This window comes from Pseudophryne corroboree, chromosome 11 (assembly GCF_028390025.1).
Source record: "Pseudophryne corroboree isolate aPseCor3 chromosome 11, aPseCor3.hap2, whole genome shotgun sequence".
Lineage (NCBI taxonomy): Eukaryota > Metazoa > Chordata > Amphibia > Anura > Myobatrachidae > Pseudophryne > Pseudophryne corroboree.
In genome coordinates, this window is record NC_086454.1 from 338654818 (window position 1) to 338672223 (window position 17406).

The window sequence follows — 17406 nt, forward strand, 5'->3', positions numbered from 1 at the left end:
TGGTCTCGTCATGTAGAGTACACACTACCACTACACCGTGGTCTCATCATGTAGAGTAAACAGTACCACTGCACCCTGGTCTCATCATGTAGAGTACACACTACCACAACACCCTGGTCTCATCATGTACAACACACAGTACCACTGCAACCTGGTCTCATCATGTACAACACACAGTACCACTGCACCCTGGTCTCATCATGTAAAGTACACAGTACCACTGCACCCTGGTCTCATCATGTACAATACACAGTACCACTGCACCCTGGTCTCATCCTGTACAACACACAGTACCACTGCACCCTGGTCTCATCATGTAGAGTACACAGTACCACTGCACCCTGGTCTCATCATGTAGAGTACACACTACCACTACACCCTGGTCTCATCATGTAGAGTACACAGTACCACTGCACCCTGGTCTCATCCTGTACAACACACAGTACCACTGCACCCTGGTCTCATCATGTAGAGTACACAGTACCACTGCACCCTGGTCTCATCATGTAGAGTACACACTACCACTACACCCTGGTCTCATCATGTACAACACACAGTACCACTGCAACCTGGTCTTATCATGTACAACACACAGTACCACTGCACCCTGGTCTCATCATGTACAATACACAGTACCACTGCACCCTGGTCTCATCCTGTACAACACACAGTACCACTGCAACCTGGTCTCATCATGTAGAATACACAGTACCACTGCACCCTGGTCTCATCATGTACAATACACAGCACCACTGCACCCTGGTCTCATCATGTACAATACACAGTGCTACTTCACCCTGGTCTCATCATGTAGAGTACACAGTACCACTACACCCTGGTCTCATCATGTACAATACACAGTACCACTGCAACCTGGTCTCATCATGTACAATACACAGTACCACTGCACCGTGGTCTCATCGTGTAGAGTACACAGTACCACTGCACCCTGGTCTCATCATGTCGAGTACACACTACCACTACACCCTGGTCTCATCATGTAGAGTACACAGTACCACTGCACCCTAGTCTCATCCTGTACAACACACAGTACCACTGCAACCTAATCTCATAATGTAGAATACACAGTACCACTTCACCCTGGTCTCATCCTGTACAACACACAGTACCACTGCACCCTGGTCTCATCCTGTACAACACACAGTACCACTGCACCCTGGTCTCATCCTGTACAACACACAGTACCACTGCACCCTGGTCTCATCCTGTACAACACACAGTACCACTGCACCCTGGTCTCATCATGTAGAGTACACAGTACCACTGCACCCTGGTCTCGTCATGTAGAGTACACACTACCACTACACCGTGGTCTCATCATGTAGAGTAAACAGTACCACTGCACCCTGGTCTCATCATGTAGAGTACACACTACCACAACACCCTGGTCTCATCATGTAGAGTACACAGTACCACTGCACCCTGGTCTCATCCTGTACAACACACAGTACCACTGCACCCTGGTCTCATCATGTACAATACACAGTACCACTGCACCCTGGTCTCATCATGTACAATACACAGTACCACTGCACCCTGGTCTCATAATGTAGAATACACAGTACCACTGCACCCTGGTCTCATCCTGTACAACACACAGTACCACTGCACCCTGGTCTCATCCTGTACAACACACAGTACCACTGCACCCTGGTCTCATCCTGTACAACACACAGTACCACTGCACCCTGGTCTCATCATGTAGAGTACACAGTACCACTGCACCCTGGTCTCATCATGTAGAGTACACAGTACCACTGCACCCTGGTCTCATCCTGTACAACACACAGTACCACTGCACCCTGGTCTCATCATGTAGAATACACAGTACCACTGCACCCTGGTCTCATCATGTAGAATACACAGTGCTACTTCACCCTGGTCTCATCGTGTACAACACACAGTACCACTGCACCCTGGTCTCATCCTGTACAACACACAGTACCACTGCACCCTAGTCTCATCATGTAGTGTACACACTACCACTACACCCTGGTCTCATCATGTACAACACACAGTACCACTGCAACCTGGTCTCATCATGTACAACACACAGTACCACTGCACCCTGGTCTCATCATGTACAATACACAGTACCACTGCACCCTGGTCTCATCCTGTACAATACACAGTACCACTGCACCCTGGTCTCATCCTGTACAACACACAGTACCACTGCAACCTGGTCTCATAATGTAGAATACACAGTACCACTGCACCCTGGTCTCATCCTGTACAACACACAGTACCACTGCACCCTGGTCTCATCCTGTACAACACACAGTACCACTGCACCCTGGTCTCATCCTGTACAACACACAGTACCACTGCACCCTGGTCTCATCATGTAGAGTACACAGTACCACTGCACCCTGGTCTCATCATGTAGAGTACACACTACCACTACACCCTGGTCTCATCCTGTACAACACACAGTACCACTGCACCCTGGTCTCATCATGTAGAATACACAGTACCACTGCACCCTGGTCTCATCATGTAGAATACACAGTGCTACTTCACCCTGGTCTCATCGTGTACAACACACAGTACCACTGCACCCTGGTCTCATCCTGTACAACACACAGTACCACTGCACCCTGGTCTCATCATGTAGAGTACTCAGTACCACTGCACCCTGGTCTCATCATGTAGAGTACACACTACCACTACACCCTGGTCTCATCATGTAGAGTACACAGTACCACTGCACCCTGGTCTCATCCTGTACAACACACAGTACCACTGCACCCTAGTCTCATCATGTAGTGTACACAGTACCACTGCACCCTGGTCTCATCATGTAGAGTACACACTACCACTACACCCTGGTCTCATCATGTACAACACACAGTACCACTGCAACCTGGTCTCATCATGTACAACACACAGTACCACTGCACCCTGGTCTCATCATGTACAATACACAGTACCACTGCACCCTGGTCTCATCCTGTACAATACACAGTACCACTGCACCCTGGTCTCATCCTGTACAACACACAGTACCACTGCAACCTGGTCTCATAATGTAGAATACACAGTACCACTGCACCCTGGTCTCATCCTGTACAACACACAGTACCACTGCACCCTGGTCTCATCCTGTACAACACACAGTACCACTGCACCCTGGTCTCATCCTGTACAACACACAGTACCACTGCACCCTGGTCTCATCCTGTACAACACACAGTACCACTGCACCCTGGTCTCATCCTGTACAACACACAGTACCACTGCACCCTGGTCTCATCATGTAGAGTACACAGTACCACTGCACCCTGGTCTCATCATGTAGAGTACACACTACCACTACACGGTGGTCTCATCATGTAGAGTAAACAGTACCACTGCACCCTGGTCTCATCCTGTACAATACACAGTACCACTGCACCCTGGTCTCATCATGTAGAGTACACAGTACCACTGCACCCTGGTCTCATCATGTAGAGTACACAGTACCACTGCACCCTGGTCTCATCATGTAGAGTACACACTACCACAACACCCTGGTCTCATCATGTAGAGTACACAGTACCACTGCACCCTGGTCTCATCCTGTACAACACACAGTACCACTGCACCCTGGTCTCATCATGTAGAGTACACAGTACCACTGCACCCTGGTCTCATCATGTACAATACACAGCACCACTGCACCCTGGTCTCATCATGTACAACACACAGCACCACTGCACCCTGGTCTCATCCTGTACTACACACAGTACCACTGCAACCTGGTCTCATCATGTAGAATACACAGTACCACTGCACCCTGGTCTCATCATGTACAATACACAGTACCACTGCACCCTGGTCTCATCATGTACAACACACAGTACCACTGCAACCTGGTCTCATTATGTACAATACACAGTACCACTGCACCCTGGTCTCATCATGTAGAGTACACTACCACTGCACCCTCGTCTCATCCTGTACAACACACAGTACCACTGCAACCTGGTCTCATCATGTACAATACACAGTACCACTGCACCCTGGTCTCATCATGTACAATACACAGTACCACTGCACCCTGGTCTCATCCTGTACAACACACAGTACCACTGCAACCTGGTCTCATCATGTAGAATAAACAGTACCACTGCACCCTGGTCTCATCATGTACAATACACAGCACCACTGCACCCTGGTCTCATCCTGTACAACACACAGTACCACTGCACCCTGGTCTCATCATGTAGAGTACACAGTACCACTGCACCCTGGTCTCATCATGTAGAGTACACAGTATCACTACACCCTGGTCTCATCATGTACAATACACAGTACCACTGCACCCTGGTCTCATCCTGTACAACACACAGTACCACTGCACCCTGGTCTCATCATGTAGAGTACACAGTACCACTGCACCCTGGTCTCATCATGTAGAGTACCCACTACCACTACACCCTGGTCTCATCATGTACAACACACAGTACCACTGCAACCTGGTCTCATCATGTACAACACACAGTACCACTGCACCCTGGTCTCATCATGTACAATACACAGTACCACTGCACCCTGGTCTCATCCTGTACAATACACAGTACCACTGCACCCTGGTCTCATCCTGTACAACACACAGTACCACTGCAACCTGGTCTCATAATGTAGAATACACAGTACCACTGCACCCTGGTCTCATCCTGTACAACACACAGTACCACTGCACCCTGGTCTCATCCTGTACAACACACAGTACCACTGCACCCTGGTCTCATCCTGTACAACACACAGTACCACTGCACCCTGGTCTCATCATGTAGAGTACACATTACCACTGCACCCTGGTCTCATCATGTAGAGTACACACTACCACTACACCGTGGTCTCATCATGTAGAGTAAACAGTACCACTGCACCCTGGTCTCATCCTGTACAACACACAGTACCACTGCACCCTGGTCTCATCATGTACAATACACAGTACCACTGCACCCTGGTCTCATCATGTAGAGTACACAGTACCACTGCACCCTGGTCTCATCATGTACAATACACAGTACCACTGCACCCTGGTCTCATCCTGTACAACACACAGTACCACTGCACCCTGGTCTCATCATGTAGAGTACACAGTACCACTGCACCCTGGTCTCATCATGTAGAGTACACACTACCACTACACCCTGGTCTCATCCTGTACAACACACAGTACCACTGCACCCTGGTCTCATCATGTAGAATACACAGTACCACTGCACCCTGGTCTCATCATGTAGAATACACAGTGCTACTTCACCCTGGTCTCATCGTGTACAACACACAGTACCACTGCACCCTGGTCTCATCCTGTACAACACACAGTACCACTGCACCCTTGTCTCATCATGTAGAGTACACAGTACCACTGCACCCTGGTCTCATCATGTAGAGTACACACTACCACTACACCCTGGTCTCATCATGTAGAGTACACAGTACCACTGCACCCTGGTCTCATCATGTAGAGTACACACTACCACTACACCGTGGTCTCATCATGTAGAGTAAACACTACCACTGCACCCTGGTCTCATCCTGTACAACACACAGTACCACTGCACCCTGGTCTCATCATGTAGAGTACACAGTACCACTGCACCCTGGTCTCATCATGTAGAGTACACACTACCACAACACCCTGGTCTCATCATGTAGAGTACACAGTACCACTGCACCCTGGTCTCATCCTGTACAACACACAGTACCACTGCACCCTGGTCTCATCATGTACAACACACAGCACCACTGCACCCTGGTCTCATCCTGTACTACACACAGTACCACTGCAACCTGGTCTCATCATGTAGAGTACACAGTACCACTACACCCTGGTCTCATCATGTACAATACACAGTACCACTGCACCCTGGTCTCATCCTGTACAACACACAGTACCACTGCACCCTGGTCTCATCATGTAGAGTACACAGTACCTCTGCACCCTGGTCTCATCATGTAGAGTACACACTACCACTGCACCCTGGTCTCATCCTGTACAACACACAGTACCACTGCACCCTGTTCTCATCATGTAGAGTACACAGTACCACTGCACCCTGGTCTCATCATGTAGAGTACAAACTACCACTACACCCTGGTCTCATCATGTACAACACACAGTACCACTGCAACCTGGTCTCATCATGTACAACACACAGTACCACTGCACCCTGGTCTCATCATGTACAATACACAGTACCACTGCACCCTGGTCTCATCCTGTACAATACACAGTACCACTGCACCCTAGTCTCATCCTGTACAACACACAGTACCACTGCACCCTAGTCTCATCCTGTACAACACACAGTACCACTGCAACCTGGTCTCCTAATGTAGAATACACAGTACCACTGCACCCTGGTCTCATCCTGTACAACACACAGTACCACTGCACCCTTGTCTCATCCTGTACAACACACAGTACCACTGCACCCTGGTCTCATCCTGTACAACACACAGTACCACTGCACCCTGGTCTCATCATGTAGAGTACACAGTACCACTGCACCCTGGTCTCATCATGTAGAGTACAAACTACCACTACACCCTGGTCTCATCATGTACAACACACAGTACCACTGCAACCTGGTCTCATCATGTACAACACACAGTACCACTGCACCCTGGTCTCATCATGTACAATACACAGTACCACTGCACCCTGGTCTCATCATGTAGAGTACACTACCACTGCACCCTCGTCTCATCCTGTACAACACACAGTACCACTGCAACCTGGTCTCATCATGTACAATACACAGTACCACTGCACCCTGGTCTCATCATGTACAATAACAGCACCACTGCACCCTGGTCTCATCATGTACAATACACAGTGCTACTTCACCCTGGTCTCATCATGTAGAGTACACATTACCACTACACCCTGGTCTCATCATGTACAATACACAGTACCACTGCACCCTGGTCTCATCCTGTACAACACACAGTACCACTACACCCTGGTCTCATCATGTAGAGTACACAGTACCACTGCACCCTGGTCTCATCATGTAGAGTACACACTACCACTTCACCCTGGTCTCATCATGTAGAGTACACAGTACCACTGCACCCTGGTCTCATCCTGTACAACACACAGTACCACTGCACCCTGGTCTCATCATGTAGAGTACACAGTACCACTGCACCCTGGTCTCATCATGTAGAGTACACACTACCACTACACCCTGGTCTCATCATGTACAACACACAGTACCACTGCAACCTGGTCTTATCATGTACAACACACAGTACCACTGCACCCTGGTCTCATCATGTACAATACACAGTACCACTGCACCCTGGTCTCATCCTGTACAACACACAGTACCACTGCAACCTGGTCTCATCATGTAGAATACACAGTACCACTGCACCCTGGTCTCATCATGTACAATACACAGCACCACTGCACCCTGGTCTTATCATGTACAATACACAGTGCTACTTCACCCTGATCTCATCATGTAGAGTACACAGTACCACTACACCCTGGTCTCATCATGTGCAATACACAGTACCACTGCACCCTGGTCTCATCCTGTACAACACACAGTACCACTGCACCGTGGTCTCATCGTGTAGAGTACACAGTACCACTGCACCCTGGTCTCATCATGTAGAGTACACACTACCACTACACCGTGGTCTCATCATGTAGAGTAAACAGTACCACTGCACCCTGGTCTCATCCTGTACAACACACAATACCACTGCACCCTGGTCTCATCATGTAGAGTACACAGTACCACTGCACCCTGGTCTCATCATGTAGAGTACACACTACCACAAGACCCTGGTCTCATCATGTAGAGTACACAGTACCACTGCACCCTGGTCTCATCCTGTACAACACACAGTACCACTGCACCCTGGTCTCATCATGTAGAGTACACACTACCACAAGACCCTGGTCTCATCATGTAGAGTACACAGTACCACTGCACCCTGGTCTCATCCTGTACAACACACAGTACCACTGCACCCTGGTCTCATCATGTAGAGTACACAGTACCACTGCACCCTGGTCATCATGTACAATACACAGCACCACTGCACCCTGGTCTCATCATGTACAACACACAGCACCACTGCACCCTGGTCTCATCCTGTACTACACACAGTACCACTGCAACCTGGTCTCATCATGTAGAATACACAGTACCACTGCACCCTGGTCTCATCATGTACAATACACAGTACCACTGCACCCTGGTCTCATCATGTACAACACACAGTACCACTGCAACCTGGTCTCATCATGTAGAGTACACTACCACTGCACCCTCGTCTCATCCTGTACAACACACAGTACCACTGGAACCTGGTCTCATCATGTACAATACACAGTACCACTGCACCCTGGTCTCATCATGTACAATAACAGCACCACTGCACCCTGGTCTCATCATGTACAATACACAGTGCTACTTCACCCTGGTCTCATCATGTAGAGTACACATTACCACTACACCCTGGTCTCATCATGTACAATACACAGTACCACTGCACCCTGGTCTCATCCTGTACAACACACAGTACCACTGCACCCTGGTCTCATCATGTAGAGTACACAGTACCACTGCACCCTGGTCTCATCATGTAGAGTACACACTACCACTACACCCTGGTCTCATCATGTACAACACACAGTACCACTGCAACCTGGTCTTATCATGTACAACACACAGTACCACTGCACCCTGGTCTCATCATGTACAATACACAGTACCACTGCACCCTGGTCTCATCCTGTACAACACACAGTACCACTGCAACCTGGTCTCATCATGTAGAATACACAGTACCACTGCACCCTGGTCTCATCATGTACAATACACAGCACCACTGCACCCTGGTCTTATCATGTACAATACACAGTGCTACTTCACCCTGGTCTCATCATGTAGAGTACACAGTACCACTACACCCTGGTCTCATCATGTACAATACACAGTACCACTGCAACCTGGTCTCATCATGTACAATACACAGTACCACTGCACCCTAGTCTCATCATGTGCAATACACAGTACCACTGCACCCTGGTCTCATCCTGTACAACACACAGTACCACTGCAACCTGGTCTCATCATGTAGAATACACAGTACCACTGCACCCTGGTCTCATCATGTACAATACACAGCACCACTGCACCCTGGTCTCATCATGTACAATACACAGTGCTACTTCACCCTGATCTCATCATGTAGAGTACACAGTACCACTACACCCTGGTCTCATCATGTACAATACACAGTACCACTGCACCCTGGTCTCATCATGTAGAGTACACACTGCCACTACACGGTGGTCTCATCATGTAGAGTAAACAGTACCACTGCACCCTGGTCTCATCCTGTACAATACACAGTACCACTGCACCCTGGTGTCATCATGTAGAGTACACAGTACCACTGCACCCTGGTCTCATCATGTAGAGTACACAGTACCACTGCACCCTGGTCTCATCATGTAGAATACACAGTACCACTGCACCCTGGTCTCATCATGTAGAGTACACAGTACCACTGCACCCTGGTCTCATCATGTACAATACACAGCACCACTGCACCCTGGTCTCATCATGTACAACACACAGCACCACTGCACCCTGGTCTCATCCTGTACTACACACAGTACCACTGCAACCTGGTCTCATCATGTAGAATACACAGTACCACTGCACCCTGGTCTCATCATGTACAATACACAGTACCACTGCACCCTGGTCTCATCATGTACAACACACAGTACCACTACAACCTGGTCTCATTATGTACAATACACAGTACCACTGCACCCTGGTCTCATCATGTAGAGTACACTACCACTGCACCCTCGTCTCATCCTGTACAACACACAGTACCACTGCAACCTGGTCTCATCATGTACAATACACAGTACCACTGCACCCTGGTCTCATCATGTACAATACACAGTACCACTGCACCCTGGTCTCATCCTGTACAACACACAGTACCACTGCAACCTGGTCTCATCATGTAGAATACACAGTACCACTGCACCCTGGTCTCATCATGTACAATACACAGCACCACTGCACCCTGGTCTCATCATGTACAATACACAGTGCTACTTCACCCTGGTCTCATCATGTAGAGTACACAGTACCACTACACCCTGGTCTCATCATGTACAATACACAGTACCACTGCACCCTGGTCTCATCCTGTACAACACACAGTACCACTGCACCCTGGTCTCATCATGTAGAGTACACAGTACCACTGCACCCTGGTCTCATCATGTAGAGTACACACTACCACTACACCCTGGTCTCATCATGTAGAGTACACAGTACCACTGCACCCTGGTCTCATCCTGTACAACACACAGTACCACTGCACCCTGGTCTCATCATGTAGAGTACACAGTACCACTGCACCCTGGTCTCATCATGTAGAGTACCCACTACCACTACACCCTGGTCTCATCATGTACAACACACAGTACCACTGCAACCTGGTCTCATCATGTACAATACACAGTGCTACTTCACCCTGGTCTCATCATGTAGAGTACACAGTACCACTACACCCTGGTCTCATCATGTACAATACACAGTACCACTGCACCCTGGTCTCATCCTGTACAACACACAGTACCACTGCACCCTGGTCTCATCATGTAGAGTACACAGTACCACTGCACCCTGGTCTCATCATGTAGAGTACACACTACCACTACACCCTGGTCTCATCATGTAGAGTACACAGTACCACTGCACCCTGGTCTCATCCTGTACAACACACAGTACCACTGCACCCTGGTCTCATCATGTAGAGTACACAGTACCACTGCACCCTGGTCTCATCATGTAGAGTACACACTACCACTACACCCTGGTCTCATCATGTACAACACACAGTACCACTGCAACCTGGTCTCATCATGTACAACACACAGTACCACTGCACCCTGGTCTCATCATGTACAATACACAGTACCACTGCACCCTGGTCTCATCCTGTACAATACACAGTACCACTGCACCCTGGTCTCATCCTGTACAACACACAGTACCACTGCAACCTGGTCTCATAATGTAGAATACACAGTACCACTGCACCCTGGTCTCATCCTGTACAACACACAGTACCACTGCACCCTGGTCTCATCCTGTACAACACACAGTACCACTGCACCCTGGTCTCATCCTGTACAACACACAGTACCACTGCACCCTGGTCTCATCATGTAGAGTACACAGTACCACTGCACCCTGGTCTCATCATGTAGAGTACACACTACCACTACACCGTGGTCTCATCATGTAGAGTAAACAGTACCACTGCACCCTGGTCTCATCCTGTACAACACACAGTACCACTGCACCCTGGTCTCATCATGTACAATACACAGGACCACTGCACCCTGGTCTCATCATGTACAATACACAGTACCACTGCACCCTGGTCTCATCATGTAGAGTACACAGTACCACTGCACCCTGGTCTCATCATGTACAATACACAGTACCACTGCACCCTGGTCTCATCATGTACAACACACAGCACCACTGCACCCTGGTCTCATCATGTAAAGTACACAGTACCACTGCACCCTGGTCTCATCCTGTACAACACACAGTACCACTGCACCCTGGTCTCATCATGTAGAGTACACAGTACCACTGCACCCTGGTCTCATCATGTAGAGTACACACTACCACTACACCCTGGTCTCATCCTGTACAACACACAGTACCACTGCACCCTGGTCTCATCATGTAGAATACACAGTACCACTGCACCCTGGTCTCATCATGTAGAATACACAGTGCTACTTCACCCTGGTCTCATCGTGTACAACACACAGTACCACTGCACCCTGGTCTCATCCTGTACAACACACAGTACCACTGCACCCTTGTCTCATCATGTAGAGTACACAGTACCACTGCACCCTGGTCTCATCATGTAGAGTACACACTACCACTACACCCTGGTCTCATCATGTAGAGTACACAGTACCACTGCACCCTGGTCTCATCCTGTACAACACACAGTACCACTGCACCCTGGTCTCATCATGTAGAGTACACCGTACCACTGCACCCTGGTCTCATCATGTAGAGCACACACTACCACTACACCCTGGTCTCATCATGTACAACACACAGTACCACTGCAACCTGGTCTCATCATGTACAACACACAGTACCACTGCACCCTGGTCTCATCATGTACAATACACAGTACCACTGCACCCTGGTCTCATCCTGTACAATACACAGTACCACTGCACCCTGGTCTCATGCTGTACAACACACAGTACCACTGCAACCTGGTCTCATAATGTAGAATACACAGTACCACTGCACCCTGGTCTCATCCTGTACAACACACAGTACCACTGCACCCTGGTCTCATCCTGTACAACACACAGTACCACTGCACCCTGGTCTCATCATGTAGAGTACACAGTACCACTGCACCCTGGTCTCATCATGTAGAGTACACACTACCACTACACCCTGGTCTCATCCTGTACAACACACAGTACCACTGCACCCTGGTCTCATCATGTAGAATACACAGTACCACTGCACCCTGGTCTCATCATGTAGAATATACAGTGCTACTTCACCCTGGTCTCATCGTGTACAACACACAGTACCACTGCACCCTGGTCTCATCCTGTACAACACACAGTACCACTGCAACCTGGTCTCATCATGTAGAATACACAATACCATTGCACCCTGGTCTCATCATGTACAACACACAGTACCACTGCACCCTGGTCTCATCATGTACAATACACAGTACCACTGCACCCTGGTCTCATCCTGTACAACACACAGTACCACTGCAACCTGGTCTCATCATGTAGAATACACAGTACCACTGCACCCTGGTCTCATCCCATACAATACACAGTACCACTGCACCCTGGTCTCATCCTGTACAACACACAGTACCACTGCACCCTGGTCTCATCATGTAGAGTACACAGTACCACTGCAGCCTGGTCTCATCATGTAGAATACACAGTACCACTGCACCCTGGTCTCATCATGTAGAGTACACAGTACCACTGCACCCTGGTCTCATCATGTAGAATACACAGTACCACTGCACCCTGGTATCATCATGTAAAATACACAGTACCACTGCACCCTGGTCTCATCATGTAGAGTACACAGTACCTCTGCACCCTGGTCTCATCATGTAGAGTACACAGTACCACTGTACTCCAGTGTAATCAGTAACTGTAAGTGTTATATGTTTGCTCTATGCAGGAGCCCGATTCCTCCTCCAGGGTCCTGTTTTACAGCCCCAACCCCTGCGGGATCATCGAGCCACATAGCAGTGTGGACTTGCCCATCGTACTGGAGGCCCAGGTGACTGGGGAGCAGTGTACTGAGGCTCAGGTCGCAGTGTTTGGATGCAGCGAGCCTCCCCTGGTAAGGATGACCCTAATTGTTCCCTCATCATGTCTGTCAGGAGGCTGATACAGTAATACCCGGGGGACTGATCACATACATGTAGTTCCACCTGGGACGGAATGCAGTTACAGACGTCTGACCGCTTCCGTGCCTGACCTGTAGCCTACTGCTGTACCCAGAAATCCAGCTCCACACAGACTGTGTCACCCTGGTTGTGGCCCATCAGTGTAGGGACTGGGTTTCTGTAAAGCTCCCTGGTGTGTCTCCATGGTTTCCTCAGCCCCTGTATTGTAGAATGTTCCTTGTATACTGTACCAGGGAGGAGCTGGGACCTTATATACGTCCCAGTGACCTTCTCCCCTCAATGGTACATGTTCTCTGTGACTCCTGTATAGAGCCTGCCCCTACGCTGCACCTTCTCTGCTCTGTATGACTGTCTAACATTTCCCTAATAGGAGATTGTCCTGCTCTGTGTCGGGGAAGGACCTGTAGTCCATGTGCAGCCCAGCGAGATGGACTTTGGAAATATTCCAGTTCTGAATGATGTCTCAAAAACCCTCCGCCTGTGTAACCAGTCCCTGATCCCTGCACCCTTCCGGGCCACCATGGTAAGTGCAGGCCTGTGTAACCAGTCCCTGATCCCTGCACCCTTCCAGGCCACCATGGTAAGTGCAGGCCTGTATAACCAGTCCCTGATCCCTGCACCCTTCCAGGCCACCATGGTAAGTGCAGGCCTGTATAACCAGTCCCTGATCCCTGCACCCTTCCGGGCCACCATGGTAAGTGCAGGCCTGTGTAACCAGTCCCTGATCCCTGCACCCTTCCAGGCCACCATGGTAAGTGCAGGCCTGTGTAACCAGTCCCTGATCCCTGCACCCTTCCGGGCCACCATGGTAAGTGCAGGCCTGTGTAACCAATCCCTGATCCCTGTTCCCTTCTGGGCCACCATGGTAAGTGCAGGCCTGTATAACCAGTCCCTGATCCCTGCACCCTTCCGGGCCACCATGGTAAGTGCAGGCCTGTATAACCAGTCCCTGATCCCTGCACCAACCAATCCCTGATCCCTGCACCCTTCCAGGCCACCATGGTAAGTGCAGGCCTGTGTAACCAGTCCCTGATCCCTGCACCCTTCCAGGCCACCATGGTAAGTGCAGGCCTGTATAACCAGTCCCTGATCCCTGCACCAACCAATCCCTGATCCCTGCACCCTTCCAGGCCACCATGGTAAGTGCAGGCCTGTGTAACCAGTCCCTGATCCCTGCACCCTTCCAGGCCACCATGGTAAGTGCAGGCCTGTGTAACCAGTCCCTGATCCCTGCACCCTTCCAGGCCACCATGGTAAGTGCAGGCCTGTGTAACCAGTCCCTGATCCCTGCACCCTTCCAGGCCACCATGGTAAGTGCAGGCCTGTGTAACCAGTCCCTGTTCCCTGTTCCCTTCTGGGCCACCATGGTAAGTGCAGGCCTGTGTAACCAGTCCCTGATCCCTGCACCCTTCCAGGCCACCATGGTAAGTGCAGGCCTGTGTAACCAGTCCCTGTTCCCTGTTCCCTTCTGGGCCACCATGGTAAGTGCAGGCCTGTGTAACCAGTCCCTGATCCCTGCACCCTTCCAGGCCACCATGGTAAGTGCAGGCCTGTGTAACCAGTCCCTGATCCCTGCACCCTTCCGGGCCACCATGGTAAGTGCAGGCCTGTGTAACCAGTCCCTGATCCCTGCACCCTTCCAGGCCACCATGGTAAGTGCAGGCCTGTGTAACCAGTCCCTGATCCCTGCACCCTTCCAGGCCACCATGGTAAGTGCAGGCCTGTGTAACCAGTCCCTGATCTCTGCACCCATCCAGGCCACCATGGTAAGTGCAGGCCTGTGTAACCAGTCCCTGATCTCTGCACCCTTCCAGGCCACCATGGTAAGTGCAGGCCTGTGTAACCAGTCCCTGTTCCCTGTTCCCTTCCGGGCCACCGTGGTTAGTGCAGGCCTGTGTAACCAGTCCCTGATCCCTGTTCCCTTCCGGACCACCATGGTAAGTGCAGGCCTGTGTAACCAGTCCCTGATCCCTGCACCCTTCCAGGCCACCATGGTAAGTACAGGCCTGTGTAACCAGTCCCTGATCCCTGCACCAACCAATCCCTGATCCCTGCACCCTTCCAGGCCACCATGGTAAGTGCAGGCCTGTGTAACCAGTCCCTGATCCCTGCAACCTTCCAGGCCACCATGGTAAGTGCAGGCCTGTGTAACCAGTCCCTGATCCCTGCACCCTTCCGGCCCACCATGGTAAGTGCAGGCCTGTGTAACCAGTCCCTGATCCCTTCCAGGCCACCATGGTAAGTGCAGGCCTGTGTAACCAGTCCCTAAGTTCAGAGGTGGAAATGCTGGATACACAACGTACTGGTGTAATAATGAGCATATAGAGATGGAAATGCTGGATACACAATGTACTGGTGTAATAATGATCATATATAGAGATGGAAATGGTGGATACACAATGTACTGGTGTAATAATGAGCATGGAGAGGTGGAAATGCTGGATACACAATGCACTGGTGTAATAATGAGCATATAGAGATGGAAATGCTGGATACACAATGTACTGGTGTAATAATGAGCATGGAGAGGTGGAAATGCTGTATACACAATGTACTGGTGTAATAATGAGCGTATAGAGATGGAAATGCTGTATACACAATGTACTGGTGTAATAATGAGCATATAGAGGTGGAAATGCTGGATACACAATGTACTGGTGTAATAATGAGCATACAGAGATGGAAATGCTGGATACACAATGTACTGGTGTAATAATGAGCATATAGAGATGGAAATGCTGGATACACAATGTACTAGTGTAATAATGAGCATATAGAGATGGAAATGGTGGATACACAATGTACTGGTGTAATAATAAGCATAGAGAGGTGGAAATGGTGGATACACACTGTACTGGTGTAATAATGAGCATGGAGAGGTGGAAATGCTGGATACACAATGTACTGGTGTAATAATGAGCATATAGAGATGGAAATGCTGGATACACAATTTAATGGTGTAATAATGAGGATATAGAGATGGAAAATAAGAATTTACTCACCGGTAATTCTATTTCTCGTAGTCCGTAGTGGATGCTGGGAACTCCGTAAGGACCATGGGGAATAGCGGGCTCCGAAGGAGGCTGGGCACTCTAGAAAGATCTTAGACTACCTGGTGTGCACTGGCTCCTCCCACTATGACCCTCCTCCAAGCCTCAGTTAGGTACTGTGCCCGGACGAGCGTACACAATAAGGAAGGATTTTGAATCCCGGGTAAGACTCATACCAGCCACACCAATCACACCGTACAACTCGTGATATGAAACACAGTTAACAGTATGAAACAATAGAGCCTCTCAACAGATGGCTCAACAATAACCCGATTTAGTTAACAATAACTATGTACAAGTATTGCAGATAAACCGCACTTGGGATGGGCGCCCAGCATCCACTACGGACTACGAGAAATAGAATTACCGGTGAGTAAATTCTTATTTTCTCTAACGTCCTAGTGGATGCTGGGAACTCCGTAAGGACCATGGGGATTATACCAAAGCTCCCAAACGGGCGGGAGAGTGCGGATGACTCTGCAGCACTGAATGAGAGAACTCCAGGTCCTCCTCAGCCAGGGTATCAATTTTGTAGAATTTTGCAAACGTGTTTGCCCCTGACCAAGTAGCTGCTCGGCAAAGTTGTAAAGCCGAGACCTCTCGGGCAGCCGCCCAAGATGAGCCCACCTTCCTTGTGGAATGGGCATTGACAGATTTTGGCTGTGGCAGGCCTGCCACAGTATGTGCAAGCTGAATTGTACTACAAATCCAACGAGCAATAGTCTGCTTAGAAGCAGGAGCACCCAGCTTGTTAGGTGCATATAGGATAAACAGCGAGTAAGATTTTCTGACTCTAGCCGTTCTGGAAACATATATTTTCAGTGTCCTG

The 17406-nt window shown here is 49.7% G+C and overlaps 1 protein-coding gene across 2 annotated transcripts in view; it reads left to right on the forward strand.

The window, feature by feature from the left end:
- Positions 1 to 17406, forward strand: part of HYDIN (HYDIN axonemal central pair apparatus protein) — a 478199-nt gene that overhangs the window by 110857 nt on the left and 349936 nt on the right. For both annotated transcript variants that reach the window (XM_063945857.1, XM_063945858.1), the window contains exons 17-18: positions 13296 to 13460; positions 13898 to 14050. In XM_063945857.1, the coding sequence (XP_063801927.1) occupies positions 13296 to 13460; positions 13898 to 14050 (318 nt within the window). The remainder of the gene's footprint in view (positions 1 to 13295; positions 13461 to 13897; positions 14051 to 17406) is intronic.